The 22,804-nt window shown below is 44.5% G+C and overlaps 1 protein-coding gene and 1 long non-coding RNA gene across 9 annotated transcripts; one reads left to right on the forward strand and one right to left on the reverse strand.

The window, feature by feature from the left end:
* The first annotated feature begins 3,759 nt into the window (after positions 1-3,759).
* LOC121004697 (zinc finger protein 501-like) lies at positions 3,760-13,185 on the forward strand. Of its 8 annotated transcripts, XR_005779814.1 has the most exons (6): positions 3,760-3,897; positions 3,993-4,230; positions 5,637-5,786; positions 5,869-5,989; positions 10,862-10,966; positions 11,143-11,186. XR_005779814.1 is itself a non-coding variant. In XM_040436995.1 (5 exons), exons 3-5 carry the CDS (start codon positions 5,760-5,762, stop codon positions 12,441-12,443), a joined length of 1,449 nt encoding a protein of 482 aa, XP_040292929.1. In that variant the 5' UTR covers positions 3,760-3,897; positions 3,993-4,247; positions 5,637-5,759; the 3' UTR covers positions 12,444-13,185. The 8 variants fall into 8 exon arrangements, 7 of the variants coding, with proteins under 7 accessions (XP_040292929.1, XP_040292928.1, XP_040292932.1 ...); XM_040436995.1 differs by lacking the exon at positions 10,862-10,966 and having other exon boundaries at positions 3,993-4,247; positions 11,143-13,185; XM_040436994.1 differs by lacking the exon at positions 10,862-10,966 and having other exon boundaries at positions 11,143-13,185.
* A 1,889-nt stretch (positions 13,186-15,074) lies between these two features.
* On the reverse strand, positions 15,075-18,873 carry LOC121004704. The gene is made up of 2 exons (XR_005779815.1): positions 18,833-18,873; positions 15,075-15,173 (listed from the first exon to the last, which is right to left on the reverse strand). It is a non-coding gene; the product is annotated as an uncharacterized LOC121004704 (long non-coding RNA).
* Between the last annotated feature and the right edge of the window lie 3,931 nt (positions 18,874-22,804).

Below are 22,804 nucleotides of genomic sequence, written 5' to 3' on the forward strand. Positions count from 1 at the left end.
ATATAGAATATTTGACACAGTCCTGACCTCAGTATCTGAGGAAAGGGATTTAGGAGTAATTATTTCAGAAGACTTAAAGGTGGGAAGACAATGTAATAGAGCAGCACGAAATGCCAGCAGAATGCTTGGATGTATAGGGAGAGGTATAAGCAGTAGAAAGAGTGAAGTGCTTATGCCGCTGTACAGAACACTGGTGAGACCTCACTTGGAGTATTGTGCGCAGTACTGGAGGCCATATCTCCAGAAGGATATAGATACTCTAGAGAGAGTTCAGAGAAGAGCTACTAAACTAGTACATGGATTGCAGGATAAAAGTTACCAGGAAAGGTTAAAGGACCTTAACATGTATAGCTTGGAAGAAAGAAGAGACAGAGGGGATATGATAGAAACTTTTAAATACATAAAGGGAATCAACTCGGTAAAGGAAGAGAGCATATTTAAAAGAAGAAAAACTACCACAAGAGGACACAGTTTTAAATTAGAGGGGCAAAGGTTTAAAAGTAATATAAGGAAGTATTACTTTACTGAGAGAGTAGTGGATGCATGGAATAGCCTTCCTGCAGAAGTGGTAGCTGCAAATACAGTGAAGGGGTTTAAGCATGCATGGGATAGGCATAAGGCCATCCTTCATATAAGATAGGGCCGGGGGCTATCCATAGTATTCAGTATATTGGGCAGACTAGATGGGCCAAATGGTTCTTATCTGCCGACACATTCTATGTTTCTATGTTTCTATGTGATGACCGGAGTGACGTCATCTAAGGTCCTTTACCCAGGTCCTAAAGAAAGGAGACAGAAGCAGATGCCGGCTGCGCTATCAAGTGGACTAAGATGAGTTAAACATTTTTTTTTTTTTTTTTAACCCCTCCAGCGTTATTTTACTTTGCATTCTGTATTCAGAATGCTATTATTTTCCCTTATAACCATGTTATAAGGGAAAATAATACAATCTACAGAACACCAATCCCAAGCCCGAACTTCTGTGAAGAAGTTCGGGTACCAAACATGCGTGATTTTTCTCACGCGCGTGCAAAGCGCATTACAATGTTTTGCACTCGCGCGGAAAAATCGCGGGTGTTCCCGCAACGCACCCGCACATTTTCCCGCAACGCCCGTGTGAAAGAGGCCTAACAGAGATCGCCTTGACGTACGGCAGATGGGCTCAGATGGTTTTGTACAAAATGCATTGGCCAAGCATCTCACTTTATAAATAAGCGTAGCATTAGCACTATAATTTTTGGCATTATTGTACTTTATCTGATTTGCAGGGTGCTGCTGCATTGTCTCTTGTTTTCCTCTAGGTCTTTGCAGACACCAAAAAAGCAGGCATAGAAAGAAAACCAGGAGAGGGCACTGTCCTTAAGGTCAATACATTGAAGTTTATTGAGTAGGAGCTGGTGGTCTACAGCAGTAAATGCTGCAGAGGGATCCAGAAGAATGAATAGAGAGTGGTCACTGTTGCATTTGGCTGTCAGGAGGTCACTTTGTCACTTTGGCAAGTTGTGGCGATAAAATTAGAGAAAGGCGCTCATAGGGTGAGTATGTTCAATAAAAGATAAAATCTATTATAGGAGGTAGTTTGCTCACCTATTGGGGTTGCACCAATTTGGGCGCAACCACAATGAAGGCAGAAAACAGAGAGTTGCAACGGTTGGTGCAGCCTGGATTCGTCCGGTCGCCTTGGGCAGGAGCCACCCTGCCACTCGGGTAACGGTAGAAGAAACGAGACGCAGAATTTTACGTCCAACGTGTGGACTTTGGGAGGCGCACTGACACAACCGGTCATAGACAGTATTTAGGTTTCAGCTATTTTCATTTTATTCATAGACAACGCGTTTCGGGGTACTGGGGACCCCTTTATCAAGTCTGGATCGGATCAGCAGAGCGGTTGCTGCTGCTGAATCCGAATGACACGAGGAGGACGCTGACCGTCAGCGTCCTCCTCGTGTCATTCGGATTCAGCAGCAGCAACAGCTCTGCTGATCCGATCCAGACTTGATAAAGGGGTCCCCAGTACCCCGAAACGTGTTGTCTATGAATAAAATGAAAATAGCTGAAACCTAAATACTGTCTATGACCGGTTGTGTCAGTGCGCCTCCCAAAGTCCACACGTTGGACGTAAAATTCAGCGTCTCGTTTCTTCTACTTTGTCACTTTGGAAAGGGCAGCGTCTGTACAGCATAGAGGGGGGAAACCAGATTGTAAGGTGTAAAGGAAAGAAGAGTTAGCAGAGCGATAGCGGATGAGGTGAGAGAAGACCAGGCATTCAAGAAGTTTAGATAGATCTGTAGTTAATTGCCCTGGATGGGTCAAGGGATGTTTCTTCAGTAAAGGGGTGAATGAAAGAGGACAGAATGATGCCAGAAGAGAGAGAGATACAGGCTGAAAAGTTTAGGTGAGTAGTGTGGGGAGAAAGACTAGAGCAGGTGTGAGGGAATAGGGTCAGTAGTGCAGGTAGTAGGTCGAGAAGAAGGGTAGAGCCTGAAGACTTCTTCCTCTGTGACTCGGTAAAATGTAGAAAGAGAACCAGAGGAGGTGAATCATGATGGTTGGAGAATAGGAGCTAATTTTATGCGGGGTGTTTTCAGTTTTATCTTGGAAGCAGGTGGCCAGATCTTCAGCACAGAGATCTATGATGGGTACCTGCACTTTAGGACTGAAAAGGGAGTAAAAAGTGTATAAGATTTTTGATGCTGTAATATCACTGCTGTGCGACTGCCTGCGCCAATTTACTGCCTTATAAACAGAGATGTGAACGCAGCCTTATTTAAAAAGTATTAGGTATCCCCTATCCACAGGATAGGATATAACTAACCGATTGTTGGAGGTCTGGCCAGTGGAACACCCACAAGATCCCGAGAAGGGGGGGCGTCCCATGTCCCTGTCATATGGGACTGCTGGAAATAGCAGAGTACAACGCTTAGGTATTTGCAGGCAGTCCCTAAGAGAATGAATGGACGGCTCAACCTGCTGCTCCATCAGGATGGGGACACCGGTCAGACCGCCAGTGATCACTTAGATTTCCCCTATCCTATGGATACTTGGCACAACCCCTATAAGTAGTGTTGAGCAAACTTGTGTTTCAAGTTCGGTGTACAAGGTTTGGGTTATCTAAGAATTCTGTTATGGATTCCGCTACCATGGACCATAACTTATGATCCATGGAAGCGGAATCCATAACGGAATTCTTAGATAACCTGAACATTGTATGCCGAACTTGAAACACAAGTTCGCTCATCCCTACCTATAAGGACAGATACTACCTCTACTCTTTTTTTTAATCCACTCTTGGTTTTGGCTGCAATGATTGCATGAATGTATTTACTGATTGATCAGTTCAGTAGAAAGTAGCAGTGTCCAAAGCAACCACAAAAGGATACTGTTGCTGCAATAATCCTAACAGAAATTATTAAGAGCAGAAACGACCAGAGTAGAGAGCAGCCACAAAGACACAACTATAACCAAGAGAAATAGTCAGTTCTAGAAAGGACCACAGAAATGCATTTATAATCCAGAAGTAATCTTATAAGAGAAGCAGCTAAAAAGGGCACGACTAACTATCTCAATAAATAAAATCAATCAATACCGGAAATGACCACAAGAGGGCAATGCTGTCTAAGAGCTCTGTAAAGATCTCACTAGGGTGAGCTATAAGCAATGCATTTTGGGATTTGTAGTCCTGGCGTCCAAAGCGGTACTAAAAGTAGCAAGGAACACACCGCAGTCTGTGAGGTTGTGTGGAATGCATAAACCGGAAGTGCTTGTTCCGTGGAAGCTGTGGTTCCCGGGTTAGGCAGCTGGAGACTTGGAATGAAAATACACGTTACTGCTGTTGTCACTGAGCCCACTGTCGTCATTATGTGAAGTAGGGTCACGTGACTGGTTATTTGTAATTAGGTGCGAAGTAGTTCTGGAGGATGTCCTTCAGTAATATTTTATTAACCCCTTCACTCCTCCCATTTAAATACATTTCATATATGGTTATGTTCTAGGTATAGATGTGACTCCAGGAGACTAAAGAAATGGCTGGGCAGTAAAGAAGTTCTGTAACTTCAGGTATCAGAAGTCTTCTCATCCTTATTATGGGTTCTCAGGTCCAGTCTTAGAAGTGTGACACCATCTATGGATTCTCCTCCTAACTCGCCAAGGATGGACAAGGAGGTCCCGAGGCCCATGATGGGCAGAATTCTAAACTTATCCTTGAAGATCATCTACCTGCTGACTGGAGAGGTGAGGGATTCTGGGAGGTATGTCAAATGTCCTCCCTCTTACCTCTATGGCAGTGGTGGCAAACCTATGGCACGGGTGCCAGAGGCGCCACTCAGAGCCCTCTCTGTGGGCACCCGCACCCTGGAAAAAGTCTATGGTGTACCAATATGCCTTAGACTTTTCCTGCCATTCATCAGCTCAGGGCGCACTATGAACAGCGCAGGCAGCGCACTGAATGTAGGCAGGCTAGTATAGCTAAATGATAAAGTACATGGAAGATAAACTATATTGGACTGTAGTATTCAGGTTAAATTGCCGTGTTGGCACTTTGCAGTAAATAAAAAGGGGTTTTGGGTTGCAGTTTGGGCACTCGGTCTCTAAAAGGTTAACCATCACTACTCTAGGATATGACTGGAGAGGTGAGTTATGTAACGTGTCCTCCCTCTTATCTCTATCTAGGATATGAATGGAGAAGTAAGGGATTCTGGGAATTATGTCACATGATCTCCCATTTACCTCTAAGGTATAATTGGGGAGGTGAGGCAGACCACGCAGCTGCTATGGGGGCCGCAGTGAACCAAAGGCCCCGCCCCCTAATTACACTCATTACTGTCCAGCTCCAGTATAGTATCCCTATTATCAGTGGAGAAAGCTAAAGGACCTGTGATGATGTAATTACAGGTCCTGTACATCTAGTAAAGGAACTGCACAAAGAATGATGTAGTTCCCAGGTTAGGCTACTTTCAGACTAGCGTTCGGAGCGGGTCCGTCTGATGTCTGCACAGACTGATCCGCTCCTATAATGCAGACGTTTGGATCCGTTCAGAACGGATCCGTCTGCATTATAGTTTAGAAAAAATTCCAAGTCTGAAAGTTGTTCAGACGGATCCGTCCAGACTTTACATTGAAAGTCAATGGGGGACGGATCCGTTTGAAAATTGAGCCATATTGTGTCAACTTCAAACGGATCCGTCCCCATTGACTTACATTGTAAGTCTGGACGGATCCGTTTGCCTCCGCACGGCCAGGCGGACACCTGTAGGCAGTCCATCAAATGCATTATAATCTAGGCCAGGGAGCTGGCGTAGATTATAGCAGAAATCTACACCAGCTCCCTTCCTGGTGTACATCTACTCTTTGTTGCATGGACCTGCACAGATGCGGCACAAGTAATTGAGCTGCATCTAATGCAAGCAGGAGAGAGATTAACGTCCCCTTAACCCCTACAGGACATCCAAGTACATGTAATGTATGTGGTCGGGTAAATGACTCCTTCTTGAACTGGTTAAACCTTTTCATTATATTTTGTTGGGCTTGTAGGGATTTTTTGACATAATATGAAGCCATTACAGTGTGCCAGTGAAAATGACTTTTTCATGTGTGTGTATATTCATGGTATATTTGTGTGTGGTTTAATCATTACACAGGATTATGGACCCCAGAGGAAGTCTTGGGAGGAATTTGCAGATAGTGGACATTCCTGTGCAGCACGTAGACTAAGAAGCCCTTGGAGTCCTGTTAATGAGCTAAAGATCTTGAAACTGGCCAACATGATCACTGAGCTTCTAACTGGAGAGGTGAGCAATGCTGGGAACGCTGGGACATTATACAGTAATGCTCTGAAGGTATCTGGATGATAAATATATTATTGTGTGTCAGGTGTCTGTAAGGTGGCACAGTGTTGCTGTGTATTTCTCCATGGATGAGTGGGAGTATTTAGAAGGACACAAGGATCTATACAAGGATATCATGGAGAATCACCAGACAATTACATTACTTGGTAAGTGGACACCTCATCATTCTTCGTGTACACTATTCCACAAGATAGCACGCATGCTCATTTATCCATCTCTAGTAGTAGTCCTAGTATTGGTTGCACATGTAGCCTGTCTGAAAAGCTAAGTTTGACTATACAGTTAGAGAAAAGTCTTATACTGGATTGTATACAGTGCATTCGGAAAATCTTCAGAACTTTATACTTTTTTTCACATTTTGTTATTTTACGGCCTTGCGCTAAAATAGTTTCTCCCCCATCAAACTGCACTGAGTACCCCATTATGAGAATGTTCGCAACTTTATTAAAAAAGGAAAAACCCATTTGAAGTTTCTCTTGGTCATCTTTGAGATGTTTCTACACCTTGATTACAGTATACAGTCGTAAATTCCCTGTCTATATTAGGCCTCACAGCTGACAATTGATATCAGAACTGAAACCAAGCCACACAGAGAAAAGAACTGCCTGTAGAGCAAAAGACAGGATTGTATGGAGGCACAGATCTGGAGAAGGGTACAAAAAGTTTTTGCTCCACTGAAAGTCCTCAAGAGCACAGTGGGCTCCATAATTCTTAAATGGAAGAAGTTAGCAAAAACCAGGACTCTTCCTAGAGCTGGCCACCCCGCCTAACTAAGTAATTTGGAGAGAAAGGCCTTAGTAAGACAGGTGACCATGAACCCAATGGGCATTCTGGCTGAGCTCCAAAGATCCTGTGTGGAGATGGAAGAAACTTCCAAAAGGTCAATCATCACTGCAGCTCTCCAATAATCTGGTCTTTATGGCAGAATGGCTAGAAAGAAGACTGTCCTCAGTAAAAGACACATGCCGGGCTTGAGTTTGCAAAAAGCACCTAAAAGATTCTCTGGTCTCATGAAACCTGAGACTGTGAGAAACAAGATTCTCTGGTCCCATGAAACCAAAATTGAACTTTCTGGCCTTAATTCTTAGTGGCATGTCTGGAGGAAAGTAGGCAACGCTCTTCACCTGCCCGATATCATCTGTACAGTGAATCATGGTGGTGGCAACATCATGCTGTGGGGCTATTTTCAGTGGCTGGGGCAGGGAGACTGGTCAGAGTTGAGGTAAAGCTGAATGGAGAAAAGTATAGAGATATTCTTAATGAAAACCTGATCCAGTGTGCTCTGGACCTCAGAATCGGCCAAAGGTTCACCTGCCAACAATCACTCTAAGCGAATAGCCAAGACAACACAGAAAATTGTTAGACCCCCAAACAATTAGATAAATATAGTTAACAAAAAGCGTGAATTTTGTTTTTAAAAACTGTAGTACGTGTACATTATGCAGTGTAAAATGTGAGACTGAACAGCTCAGAGAGATTTTAAAGTAATGCTTCTCGGTTTTATGGGAAGATGCATTGGGCATGATGGGAGCAGCTTAACAGGACGTTTAGCGCTGACAAAGATGAAGTGAATGAGAGCTGAGCTTCTGTCTACCTTCTGCTTCCAGATCTGTCCACTTTTTAGTGTCGCGTGGCACTGGTGGCTGCACAATACAACTGGCTGGTGGGGGTATCTGATGGTTATCCAAAGAATAGCTAATCAATATCTACAGACTGGAAGACTCCTTTAACCACAGAAATCCTTTTTTTGCATCTGTAAAGGAATATCTACTTGACCTTATAAGTAACACAAACGTGGCTCTCTACATATAGTTTCAGGCCACTGTAAATGTAATAACTATTTTATTTATTTTCATTTAGGATGTGGCAACACGGTGACTTTGCCACAACACGTCACATAGCCAGAGATCACACTGTAACGTTCCCCACTTTGCAACTAATGAAAATGAATGCGGTTGTATTACAACCCTCAAATTGCCACAACAGGACAGTCACAAGAAATCCTGCTGCTGTCTTTAACATTGAGAGAAGGGAGGAGAACCACCAAAAGCTAGGTGAAGAACTTACACTCTGCTGAAGCAAATCATAGAATATTTTTATTGAACAATTTGGAAATTTTCTTAATTTTTCTTTCAGAAAGCAGGTGAATAATAAAAATAATCAGTACAAAGGTTTCCATAGCTTTATAATAATAATAATAATGATGATGATGATGATGATACTGAATATTATTATCACTTGTAAATTGCCTACAATCAATCATCCATACATATTTTGGTGATCTCCATGCATGGAAGTGAATCCACCTGTTTCTAAGGTGTCAGGCTATGTTCATAGGTTATTGTTTGGTGCTGAAAAAACACGTCTTCCATGGATTTGGGCCACTAATAAACCTGCATGAAATCCCCCAGATTCATCACATACAGTATAATGGTGTGGCTATACCACTGAGTACTACATTGGGAGCGATCCGGGGCATTATCTAGGCTTGTCTTCTGTAACATCATGTGATGTGCTTTTGGAGTGGAGCAATACAACGAGCATCAGGGAGATCAGGAGGATGCACATGATAAGTAAGTTGCATAGTATAGGTAAGCCCTCCCTTTCCTATCATTTAAGGTTTACCTAAGTCAATCTAAGAGGCACTTTTACAACAGCATCATTAGGTTGATACTTTTTCCCATGAAATGATTTATTGACTGATATCTGCTCTGTTCTACCCCTGGAGGCCTGGATAAGGCAGGAAGGAACACTATACACATCTAAGGATCTGTAAGTAGCTCCCCTGCCAAATCGGTTCTATTCCTGGACTCTATATTTGTCTGTCCATTAATTCCCAATCATTGCACACACACAATAAAGACCATGCTGAAGGCTGGGAGTACTTCCAATATGGTATTCCCAGGGAAGTATTTATGTCCATTAGGGCTGAAACGATTCATCGATGTAATCGAGGCAAAAAATCCTTGATGCAGAAAAACTGCATCGAGGATTTTTTGCCTCGATTACATCGATGAATCGCTTCAGCCCTAATGGACATAAATAGTCTAACAATGGGAATACCATATTGGAAGTACTCCCAGCCTTCAGCATGGTCTTTATTGTGTGTGTGCAATGATTGGGAATTAATGGACAGACAAATAGATTCGTTTAAATCACATAACCACGGAGCGTGAGTGAAATGAAGCTTCTCACTCACCGCTCCGTGGTCTCCCGTCAGCACCGCGCTGCAGGACCTTATGTTCACACATCGTCAGCGCGCTGGCTGACGCTGTGTGAAACGTCAGGTCCCCAGTGCATGCTGGGATGAAGAACCGTCTCCTGCGGACTCCATGTGTCGCGCACTCTGCACTGAAAGGTAAGTATAAAGTTAGCAGAGGCAGCAGCTTGGAAGGGTGGGGGGGCACCTGTGATTTGGCATGGGGAAATGGGGGCACCTGTGATTTGGCATGGGCTGGGGGAAATGGGGGCACCTGTGATTTGGCATGTATAAAGTTATTGGCGGGGGTGGGCACCTGTGATTTGGCATGTATAACATTATTGGCAGGGGAAGAGGAGTTAATGGGGCACCTTTGATTTGGCACATGAAGTGGCTGATCTGTGGTAGTGGGGGACATGGTGGATGGCATAGGAGGGACTGGGGAAGGGGGACATCATGGCAGTCTAGATGGCATGGAGGGGGTGATAGCAGTGCCATCATGGGGGCACTGGGGGACATGGCATCGAGGGGCTGCTGATCTGATAACACTGGGGGAGTTGGGCACATGGTGGCTAGCACGGAGGCACTGGGGAAAGGGGGACATGATGGCAATCTGTATTGAGGGGCTGATGGCAGTGCCATCATGGGGGTACTGGGGGACATGGCATGGAGGGGCTGCTGATCTGATGGCACTGGGGGACATGGTGGATCGTATAGGAGGCACTGGGGAAGGGGGACATCCTGGCAATCTGGATGGAGGGGCTGATGGCTGTGCCATCATGGGGGTACTGGGGGACATGGCATGGAGGGGCTGCTGATCTGATGGCATTGGGGGACATGGTGGATCATATAGGAGGCACTGGGGAAGGGGGACATCCTGGCAATCTGGATGGAGGGGCTGATGGCAGTGCCATCATGGGGGCACTGGGGGACATGGCATGGAGGGGCTGCTGATCTGATGGCACTGGGGGACGTGGATGGCATAGGAGGCACTGGGAAAGGGGGACATTTTTATAAAGCAATACGTTATTTTAAGAAGTTTTTTCTTATTAGATTATTCGATTAATTGTAAAAAATAATCAATAGAATACTCAATTACTTAAATAATCGTTTACTGCAGCCCTATTGTCCATGTATATTTTTCTGCAGCATGTGATTCCTGTGCATAATGTTATAAAGTAGTTTACTCCACCACTTCCCTCACCCAGACACATCTGTACTTGACCTAAGCCAAAAGCTAAAGGGGTTTTCCAACCTAACACTTGTGATATCAACATCTGTTCAAGACCCTGGTAAGGGCTCATGCACACAAGCATGTGCAGTGCATTGGGGACTGCAAATTGTGCTCCCCAATGCACCGACAACGTTCATGTGGCCTGCGCTGGTGGATGCAGACCCATTCAAATTGAAGCTCCATATTGCTTCATTGGCCTTCCGCTCTATATCTTCCGGATTGTGGACCCATTCAATGCAGGCATGGCTGGCACACGTTTGTGTGCATGAACCCTAATCCTGAAAATAGGGATTGTTCCTGCTAGATAAGTGGCTGCATACCCACAGTCGCTGCTATTTAAAGTGTATTCTGTTTTGGCATCCATAGGTGTCGCAGCAGTCAGTCCCTACCAATCATACTTTTATGGTATATGTAGATGAAAGTGTTTTTTGTGTAAATGTCTCACATGCAGAATGATATTCCCACTTGTTGAGCATTCGGGCAAGAACTGGTCATTGTAAGGTGAAAATGATGTTCAAGTCATCTTTCTGACATGCTGGATTATTTCCATGCAATAATCATCTTCGTCTTTTCCTTTTGTCATAGAAGAAGGAAGTATTTTGTTTACCATTGAGGACGGGCAGATGTTTTACTGACAGTCATTGTCGGTACGACATCTCTCTGTCTGTGGCCAACCAGAGATTTAGAGAGGTAAGTATGGTTTTGTTTTCATAGTGTGGTCTACTGTGGCACTATTTAACATCTGCCACATATTACAATTTGTCTCCTCCCCCCAATCTCCTCTACTAAAATGCCTCTCTGAAGCCTTTTCCACACTTTGGTCAGTACTGATATTCATTAAGCACCGTGTTTTTCTCTCCTAACAGATATCACTGAAACTGAAGAAATCCCTGAACGTTCCTACAACACTGTTCCTTTCTCAGAATTTTTGACTGATGATGATAGAAATGTTCAGACTGTACAATGCAGAACGGATGAAGCAGCCATGATCAAGAGTCTCGAAAAAGTTATAGAAGATCCAGCTTCTTGTGAAGAAAGTTGCATTACCAATTTTAACATGTTCACCCCCACACATCATTTAGAGAAATATCCATCTCACCACACTAAGGATAAATTGTTTCCAGGTGAACAAGTAATTCTCATGAACGCTAACATTTCTTCCCCCACACATCATATACCACAAGAACCATCTCTTAATATTAAGGAGGAATCCCTCTCATGTGATGTTGAAACTTTCTCAGATAGCGATGCCTACTCACCCATTGACCATGTACAGTATTCACCTTCTGGTAATAAAGAGGACTATGCCTTGTGTGAATATGCTTGTATTCCGGCAAGCAAACCACAAACTGTGACTAAACCCCAAGAGTGTTCTGAATGTCACATGTGTTTTACAAGTATGATAGGATTTTTAGAACATCAGTTAATTCACACAAAGGAAAAATCCTATATTTGCCCAGAATGCAAGAAATCTTTTGCCAATGATTCAGAATTTCTTTTACATTTGAGGTTTCACCAAAGAGACAAGAAGTTTGCATGTGCTGAATGTGGGAAGAGTTTCAAGAGAAGGACACATCTTTCCATGCATGAGAAGATCCACACAGGAGAGAAACCATACTCGTGCAAAGAATGTGGCAAATGTTTTATTCGACACTCTTATTTCATCATCCACCAAAGAATCCACACTGGAGAGAAGCCATATTCTTGTTCAGAATGTCATAAGTGTTTTACCAGCAAACCAGAACTGGTGAGCCACCAGAGGATTCATACAGGAGAAAAGCCATTTCTGTGCACTGAATGTGGGAAATGCTTTAATAGCAACAAAAGTTTATATCGGCACCGAATGAGTCACACAGGGGAAAGGCCGTTTCCTTGCGCTCAATGTGGGAAAAGTTTCACCAGCAGGAGGAACCTTAATACACACTTAAGAAGCCACACAGGGGAAAAGCCATTCTCTTGTGACCAGTGTGGAAAGTTTTTTACCTGTAAAAGAAATCTCCAGGCTCATCAGAGACTCCACACAGGAGAAAAGCCATTCTGTTGTGCTGCCTGCAGGATGAGGTTTACCAATAAACCACAACTTGTGCGTCATCAACAAGCTCATATACATCATACTACAAGTGTTTTTAAAGAAGAAATTTTTATGACAGAGGTGAATGATCAGTAAGTCAGCACACAACAAGCTTAAAAGTAATACATTGCCCATGGTCATACTGTCTGTTGCCACTTGGATTTGATATGAAGTACAAACTTCATTTTGTTGTCCTAAACTAATTGAAGGTGTTTTACCTCATTGAATGTTACCTTCTGCAAGGCAATGTTGAGTTATAGAAAAAACTGTGCAACAGGTTCATCTGCAGAGATAAAGACTGAGCTTTGCATGGCACTTTAATGTTGATCGACAATAATACTCAGTTTGGGCTCATGCACACGACGGTGATTGGCCTGGGAAACGCAGTCTGTGTGTCTGCCGGATCTCCCGGGCCTACTATGGCTCCCCTGAACTGAACTGATTGCATCATAAAACACTAAGATACAGTCAGTTCAGTGCAGGGGAGCCGCAGTCGGCCTGGGAGATCTGGCAGACACACAGACCGCACTTCCCAGGCCAATCACAGTCATGTGCATGAGCCATTAAAAACAGAAAAAGTCATTCTACAGTAACTCTGTCAGTTGTGTAAATTTACATTGAAAACACCACTGCCTGTAGTTTTCACAACATTAAATCAAATGTGTTTTTATTAAAGGCGTTTCCAGCCGTTTACATTCTTTATAAATGGCTTCCTATGGTAAAAAATAATACCTTACCGATCCTCCATTGCTTCTGTTCTTTTGCCGTATGGCACTTGGTGGCCTCTGGTTATCTCAGCATGCAGAAATGGCTGTTTAGCTCATTGCTGGCTGAGGTTGGTGACTGTAAAGGGGGAATATTAATCACCAATATTTATGCAAATATCGATAATTAATATTCATAAATAGGAGGAGCCGTCTATTGATAACTCCGCCTATTTATGCCTTTAAATAACAACAACAATACCTTCGCTATGCTTTACACTAGTCACTTATGCTAACTGCATGCGCCTTACTAACTAACTATCGCCAATAACTACACGTTACACAGATACAAATATAACGGTATTTATTAACAATGCAATACACTAACAATGCAGCACTAAATATACAGTACTCAACTACACTACACGTTCCCAATTCCACCCATAAACTAACTATACGATACACACATTCAATATTAACAGCCCACCCACCTAGTACTATATACTATCCCTATGGGGGAGACGAAGGTTGACAGTGGTCTTACAAGGGTGTAAGCCAACCACAAAGCATAAATATACCGCGGGAGGTGATGAGAGTAAATCAGGGATCAGGGCAACAAGGGGCGTAAAGGGTTACCAGGGGTGTAGGATTATCAGGGGTAATAGGTAGGGACCAGAGGTATGTAGGGTAGGGTTACCAGGGGTATATAGGGTAGGGTTACCAGGGGTATATAGGGTAGGGTTACCAGGGGTGTGTATATCAGGGGAGCAGGGGATAGGGTTACCAGGGGATATATAGTGAGGGTTACCAGGGGATAGCAGGAGGGTATATAGTGAGGGTTACCAGGGGATAGCAGGAGGGTATATAGGGTTACCAGGGGATAGCAGGAGGGTATATAGGGTTACCAGGGGATAGCAGGAGGGTACCAGGGGATAGCGGGAGGGTATATAGGGTTACCAGGGGATAGCAGGGGGGTATATCTCAAGAGAGAGATATAGCAGGGGATCCAGATACTTAGGGTTTAATGCTCGTTCATCTAGGGGTTGCTCGTTCGTCCAGGGGGTCTCCTTCGGTCTGGGTGGGCGGCCAGCTCTCTCCTCCTTAGTGCAGGGCCTGCCGGACTTATATGTCCGGCCGCCCGCACTGCCGTACCACCCACACAGCGGTGTGCGAGCGCGCACCACCGTGAAGGACACGTGGGCTGGCGCGGTGAGATGACGTCACCGCGCCTGCACGCGCGCCGCAGGGCCGCGTGCACTTGCTGACAGGCGGGAGATCCTTTGATCTCCCGCCTGTAGCTCTCAGCATTCCGGACATCGCAATGGTAATTGCGATGCCAGAATGCACATAATAGAGTGAGCGGAGGTATCTCCTCTCTCTCTATTATGCTTAATTATCTCCAGCAGGGCCGCAGATAATTAGAACAAAATCCTTTTGAGTTCACCAGAATGACCGGACCTTGTCCGGTCATTCTGGCGCCTTCACCCAGATTACATCAATGTAAATGCTTGGGGCACATTTACATTGATGCATCTGTGTCCATGTGGGGGGGGGGGGGATTTATATGGTAGGGGGATATATATGATCATTATAGGATACAGGGGGCATTATAGGATACAGGGGGCATTATAGGATACAGGGGCATTATAGACATATATCTATTAAAGGGGGCACATACATATATGAATTCCCACAGGGGCATGAATGAGCCCCTGGGGAATATCAGGCAGATGGGCGCAGGTGCTGGGCACATCTGCGCACATCGCCCTCTGAGTGGATTATGCACCGCTAATATATACATATATATATATGCATGCCCAGTAGGCACGCATATATATTTATGCATACCTGCCACCCTTCCTCAACAGTGACCATTGGGGGAACCTTGTAGCATTGTAACAATAGGGACTGGTAAGGTGATATTGGCTGATTTTATTATTTTACAAAATCGAGAACTTAACAAAAAAAGAATGATCTGACAGTGTCATTAACCGATGCTTAGGTAATTCCTATTTTAATTTTAATTTATGGCCTCATCTGAAATTGTTGCATTTTTGCTTTAAGGTGTAACTCCAGTCAAAGAAAAAACTTAAAAAGAACATCCTTGGTGAATCTGCAGCTTCTTAACCCTTGAAAATATAAGAATTCATAGTATGGATTTGTCTCACTTTTAGATGGAATCTGCTAGATCTTAGAGCAAAATTACAATAACCATCAGAGGTATCACAATGCTGATTGAAACATTTTTCTTAACTTAAAGGGGTTGTGCAGGTCATATCTAGATGACCTTTCGTCAGGATAGGTCATCAATATTGGATCTGCGGGGGTTTGAAGTTTTGGCGGTGCAGTTTAACAACAAGTACTCGCTCCATTCAAATAACTTGTAATTGCCATATTTTGCACCCTGGCCATAAGACGCACCTAGGTTTTGGAGAAAGAAAATAGCAAAAACATATTTTTCATCAGACCTCAGCTCAGAGCCCCATTGAGACTCCCAATGTTAGGCTACTTTCACACTTGCGTTCGGAGCGGATCCGTCTGGTATCTGCACAGACGGATCCGCTCCTATAATGCAAACAATGGTATCCGTTCAGAACGCATCCGTCTGCATAACTGTTTTTTCAGATCGGAGTTTTCACATAGTGAAAACTCAGATCCGACAGTATATTCTAACACAGAGGCGTTCCCATGGTGATGGGGCACCTGAGGGGTTAATTGTGCGTATCATAGCCCCCTGTAAGAGATCAGGTGCTGCCAGGCAGCAGGTGCCAGACCCCCCTCCCTCCCCAGTTTTAAATTAATTGGTGGCCAGTGCGGCCCCCCCTCCCTCTTCAGTATTATATTCATTGGTGGCCAGTGCGGCCCTCCTCCCTCCCTCCCTAGTATTATATTCATTGGTGGCCAGTGCGGCCCCCCTCTCTCCCTCCCCAGTATTATATTGGTGGCCAGTGCGGCCCCCCTCCATCCCCAGTATTATATTCATTGGTGGCCAGTGCGGCCTCCCCTCTCCCCCCCCCCTAATTAAAATCACCCCCCCATCATTGGTGGAAGCGGAGAGTTCCGATCGGAGTCCTAGTTTAATCGCTGGGGCTCCGATCGGTTACCATGGCAGCCAAGACGCTACTGCAGTCCTGGCTGCCATGGTTACTTAGCAATTTTAGAAGCATTATACTTACCTGCGCTGTCTGTGTCCGGCCGGGCGCTCCTCCTACTGGTAAGTGAAAGGTCTGTGCGGCGCATTGCTTATAGCACAGACCTTTCACTTACCAGTAGGAGGAGCGCCCGGCCGGTCACAGACAGCGCAGGTAAGTATAATGCTTCTAAAATTGCTAAGTAACCATGGCAGCCAGGACTGCAGTAGCGTCTTGGCTGCCATGGTAACCAATCGGAGCCCCAGCGATTAAACTGGGACTCCGATCTGAACTCTCCGCTGCCACCAATGATGGGGGGGTGATTTTAATTAGGGGGGGGAGAGGGGAGGCCGCACTGGCCACCAATGAATATACTGGGGAGGGAGGGGGCCGCACTGGCCACCAATGAATATAATACTGGGGAGGGAGGGGGGCCGCACTGGCCACCAATGAATATAATACTGGGGAGGGAGGGGGGCCGCACCTGAGGGGTTAATTGTGCGGATCACAGCCCCCTGTAAGAGATCGGGTGCTGCCAGGCAGCAGGGGGCCGCTATGTCCACAGTTCTTAGTATATTATAACTTGAAGCGTCCCCATCACTATGAGAACGCCTCTGTGTTAGAATATACTGTCGGATCTGAGTTTCACGATCTAACTCAAATCCGATGGTATATTCTAACATAGAGGCGTTCCCATGGTGATGGGGACGCTTCAAGTTAAAATATACCATCGTATTGGAGAAAACTCCGATCCGATGGTATATTAATAGGGACTCCTGACTTTACATTGAAAGTCAATGGGGGACGGATCCGTTTGCAATTGCACCATATTGTGTCAACGTCAAACGGATCCGTCCCCATTGACTTGCATTGTAAGTAAGGACGGATCCATTTGGCTCCGCACGGCCAGGCGGACACCAAAACACTGCAAGCTGCGTTCGGGTGTTCGCCTCCTGAGCGGAATGGAGGCGGAACGGAGCCAAACTGATGCATTCTGAACGGATCCTTAGGGCTCTTTCACACTTGCGTTCTTGTCTTCCGGCATAGAGTTCCGTCGTCGGGGCTCTATGCCGGAAGAATCCTGATCAGGATTATCCTAATGCATTCTGAATGGAGAGAAATCCGTTCAGGATGCATCAGGATGTCTTCAGTTCCGGAACGGAACGTTTTTTGGCCGGAGAAAATACCGCAGCATGCTGCGCTTTTTGCTCCGGCCAAAAATCCGGAACACTTGCCGCAAGGCCGGATCCGGAATTAATGCCCATTGAAAGGCATTGATCCGGATCCGGCCTTAAGCTAAACGTCGTTTCGGCGCATTGCCGGAGCCGACATTTAGCTTTTTCAGAGTGGTTACCATGGCTGCCAAGACGCTAAAGTCCTGGCAGCCATGGTAAAATGTAGTGGGGAGCGGGGGAGCAGTATACTTACCGTCCGTGCGGCTCCCCGGGCGCTCCAGAGTGACGTCAGGGCGCCCCAAGCGCATGGATGACGTGATCGCATGGATCACGTCATCCATGTGCATGGGGCGCTCTGACGTCATTCTGGAGCGCCCCGGGAGCCGCACGGACTGTAAGTATACCGCTCCCCCGCTCCTACTATGGCAACCAGGACTTTAATAGCGTCCTGGGTGCCATAGTAACACTGAACGCATTTGGAAGACGGTTCCGTCTTCAAATGCTTTCAGTACACTTGCGTTTTTCCGGATCCGGCGTGTAATTCCGGCAAGTGGAGTACACGCCGGATCCGGACAACGCAAGTGTGAAAGAGGCCTTATCCATTCAGAATGCATTGGGGCTGTATGGATCCGTTTGGGGCCGCTTGTGAGAGCCTTCAAACGGAACTCACAAGCGGAACCCCGAACGCAAGTGTGAAAGTAGCCTTAATCAGACATCAGAACAGACCCCCAATATTAATAAGACCTCCAATCAGACCTGAGATCAGACCCCCAATGTTTGTAAGACCCCTATTTAGACCTCAGATCAGACCCCCAGTGTTTCTAAAACCCCAATTAGACCCCCATGTTAATAAGTCCCCCGTGTTAATCAGATCTCAGATCAGAGAAAAGAAAGCTCACCTCTCCTGCTCTGGACACCGCCGCTGCTGCACCTGAGATCCAGGTCCTGCTGCGCTGTGAACAAATGTCACACAGCATGAGACCACAGACCGGGCCAACGTCCTCATGCTCTTAAGAACAGGGTCCCCGAAGTGTACAGAGAGCAGCCTTGCATGTGTGGCCACTCTCCGTTCACCGCTATCGGTGTTATTTGCGTGGTGGTAAAGACCATCACTGGCAGGCGCCATGTGTGGTGGGGGATTAAAGAACTGCTGGAGGCAGGGACATTAGGGGGCAGATAGTCTGATCAGGCAGTGAGGAGCAGGACAAAAAGGGAAGAGGCTTTCCAACTGTGTCTATCAGAGCCAAACCCCTTCATGTGATGAGGTCTAATTAGATGTCTCAACACGGGAGAGTGAAAACTGTTTCCTCCTGTGTCGAGGACTTCCTGTCTCAGGGAAAACTTGCACAGAAGAGGGGGAAGCAGCAAAATTTAAAGGTAAATTAGTGAAATTTATGTTATATATGGGGAATAAGTTGCTATTGCAGCATAATTTTAGACATAATTAACCCCTTAAGGACTCAGCCCTATTGCACCTTAAAGGGCTTCTGTCACCCCACTAAACAGTTTTTTTTTTTTTGTTTTTTTTTTGTTACATATAATCCCTATACTGCGATTTATGCATACATACTGTAATTAATAATTTTGGTTCAGCAGATTATGTTAAAAAAACACTTTTAAAATATGCAAATTACCTTGCTACCAGCAAGTAGGGCGGATACTTGCTGGTAGCAGCCGCATCCTCCTATCCTAAAGACGCCCCCTCCACATGTTGATTGACAGGGCCAGCGAACGGGATCTTTCTCTGCTGGCCCTGTTTGCATTCAAAATCTGGCGCCTGCGCCGTACCTGTCTTCAGTCGGTGCAGGCGCACTGAGAGGCAGCCGCTCCTTCCTCAATGCGCCTCAATGCGCCTGCGCCGGGTGTAGATGTGACGTCATCGGCGCAGGCACATTGAGGATGGAGCGGCCTGCGCCGACTGAAGACAGGTACGGCGCAGGCCGTTTAGTGGGGTGACAGAAGCCCTTTAAGGATTTGGCCATTTTTTGCAAATCTGACCAGTGTCAATTTAAGTGCTCATAACTTTAAAACGCTTTGACTTACCCAGGCCGTTCTGAGATTGTTTTTTCGTCACATATTGTACTTCATGACACTGCTAAAATTGGGTCAAATTTACCAAAATTTCAAAGTTTCAGTTTCTCTACTTCTATAATACATAGTAATACCCCCAAAAATTGTGATGACTTTACATTCCCCATATGTCTACTTCATGTTTGTAGCATTTTGAGAATGATATTTTATTTTTTGGGGATGTTACATAGCTTTGAAGTTTAGAAGCAAATTTTGAAATTTTTCTGAAATTTTCCAAATCCCACTTTTTATGGACCAGTTCAGGTTTGAAGTCACTTTGTGAGGCTTACCTAATAGAAACCATCCAAAAATGACCCCATTCTAGAAACTACACCCCTCAAGGTATTCAAAACTGTTTTTACAAACTTTGTTAACCCTTTAGGTCTTCCACAAGACTTCATGGCACATGGACATAAAATGTAAGAATTGTGATTTCTTTGGAAAATTTTCCAATATCATCAATTTTTTCCAGGAAGAAAAATAAGGGTTAACTGCCAAACAAAACTCAATATGGGTTGCCCTGATTCTGTAGTTTGCAGAAACACCCCATATGTGGTTGTAAACTACTGTTTGGCCAAACGGGAGGACATAGAAGGAGGGGAACACCATATGGGTTTTGCAAGGCAGATTTTGCAGGACTGGTTTTGTTTATACCATGTCCCATTTGAAGCCCCCCGTTGCACCCCTAGAATAGAAATTTCAAAAAAGTGACTCCATCTAAGAAAGTACATCCCTCAAGGTATTCAAAACTGAGTTTACAAACTTTGTTAACCCTTTAGGTGTTCCACAAGAGTTAATGGCAGATGGAGAAACAATTTAAAAATTTCTATTTTTTTGAAACTTTTCCATTTTAACCCATTTTTTCCAGTAATAAAGTAAGGGTTAACTGCCAAACAAAACTCAATATGGGTTGCCCTGATTCTGTAGTTGGCAAAAACACCCCATATGTGGTCGTAAACTACTGTTTGGCCAAACGGGAGGACATAGAAAGAGGGGAACGCCATATGGGTTTTGCAAGGCAGATTTTGCAGGACTGGTTTTGTTTATACCATGTCCCATTTCAAGCCCCCCCTTGCACCCCTAGAATAGAAATTCCAAAAAAGTGACTCCATCTAAGAAAGTACACCCCTCAAGGTATTCAAAACTGGGTTTACAAACTTTGTTAACCCTTTAGATGTTCCACAAGAGTTAATGGCAGATGGAGAAACAATTTAGAAATTTCTATTTGTTGGAAAATTTTCCATTTCAACCCTTACTTTATTACTGGGAAAAAATGGGTTAACAGCCAAACAAAACTCAAAATGGGTTGCCCTGATTCTGTAGTTTGCGGAAATACCCCATATGTGGTCGTAAACTACTATTTGGCTAAACGGCAGGACATAGAAGAAGGGGAACGCCATATGGTTTTTGGAAGGCAGATTTTGCTGGACTGGTTTATTTACACCATGTACCCTTTCAAGCCCCCTGATGCACCCCTAGAGTAGAAACTCCATAAAAGTGACCCCATCTAGGAAACTACGGGATACGGTGGTTGTTGTTTTGGGACTATTTTTAGGGTAAATAATATGATTTTTGGTTGCTCTTTATTACATTTTTTTGAGGCAAGGTAACAAAAAAATGTAATTCTAAAATTGTTTCTACATTCGCTATTTAGTTTTGTGGAACACCTAAAGGGTTAACAAAGTTTGTAAAGTAACTTTTGAATATCTTGAGGGGTGTAGTTTCTTAGATGGGATCACTTTTTTGGAGTTTCTAGTCTATGCTACATCAGGGGGGGCTTCTAATGGGACATGGTATAAATAAACCAGTCCATCAAAATCTGCCTTCCAGAAACCATATGGAGTTCCCTTCGTTCTATGCCCTGCCGCGTGGCTATATAGCCATTTACGACCACATATGGGATGTTTCTGCAAACTACAGAATCAGGGCAATAAATATTTAGTTTTGTTTGGCTGTTAACCCTTGCTTTATTACCGTAAAAAAGGATTCAAATGGAAATTTTGCCCAAAAATGGGTGTTTTGGCACTGTTTTTATTTTATATTTTTAACACTGTTCATCCGAGGGGTTTGGTCAAATGTTATTTTCATAGGGCTGTATCCATTTAGCAGCTAGGGTTTTGCGTGCCTGATATAAGATTCTATTGATTCCGATTGTAACATTTGGTGCCAAGTTATCCGAATCTAACATACCAAGCAAGCAAAACCTAGGATCCAGTTTATAATTAGTGCTATAAATTTTGTTTAATAAATTGATTATATCTGTCCAATAGCCTTGTAGCGCACTGCAATTCCACAGCATATGGAGCAATCTGGCCCCTTCTTCCCCACATTTCGGACACTTGGAGTCAGATCTATATCCCACCTTCCATAAGAAGATTGGAGTTCTATATACCCTGTGTATCATATAGAGTTGAGACAGTCTAGCCGAATAAAGCATTTTTAAAAACAAAAATTTGGTTTTTGTATCTCCATTTTCTGAACGCCCTATTTTAGGTCATGTGACTTTTTAATAGAGCAGATCGTTACGGATGTGGCAATACCTAATATGTGTACCTTTTCTTATTTATTTAAGTTTTACACAAGTTGGTAAGGCTGATTAGTCAGCCTGCATTTGTGGGAGGGGCGGAGGCTCTTAATATACGAGCCACAGCCTCACTCACAGGCGTGTGTTATCAGGTGCACAGCTGCCGCTGGGTGTCATTAGCAAACTAGCTTCTCTGGTGGTAGGATTCTTTCTTTGCAGCATGGAGCCAGAATAGAGCTTGTTATTTTGCTCTCTGCTACCGTAGTATGCACGCGCCATACTATGTAAGTAAGTTGGGCCGGGGCCGTCTCTCCTGGCTGGTTGGATCCGACTTTGCTAGCAAACGGGAGGCTTCGCCTCAGAATCTGCTACCTCAGGTTTGCTCGTTGGGGCTAAATACTTCTATTTCTTTTCAACTTTGTTGGTAATAGGAGTTAGTTCCTATAAATCTTACAAGTTTTACTTCGCTTGTTTATCTCATATGAAAAGTTACTTCAGCCGGTTTGCCGTAAAGGAAGAGTTACCCGGGCGGCACGTGACGTCATGTTTGGAGATCGGACGCAGCGTTTATTGTTTAGGCCTCTTGCTGTAGCTGTTCCTTGCCACGTGTCTCCCCCTCCCCCCGCTACCACCATCCTTAGACTTCACGTATTTCACTGCTCCATGTACTTAAAAACCCTGCTGCACTTTTATGCTCTGCTGTTATCCTGAGCGGCATTTACACTTTCGGCTTTTATTTCATGTCTTATGCTTCATCTGCACGTCTTTACTGTCCAGCACTTTCCTACTCTTGGTTCGTATTCACTCAGATTGGTCTCACATTCAAGCTGCGGTCACCTGTTGGCTGTTACAT

The sequence above is a fragment of the Bufo bufo genome, chromosome 6 (assembly GCF_905171765.1).
Source record: "Bufo bufo chromosome 6, aBufBuf1.1, whole genome shotgun sequence".
Lineage (NCBI taxonomy): Eukaryota > Metazoa > Chordata > Amphibia > Anura > Bufonidae > Bufo > Bufo bufo.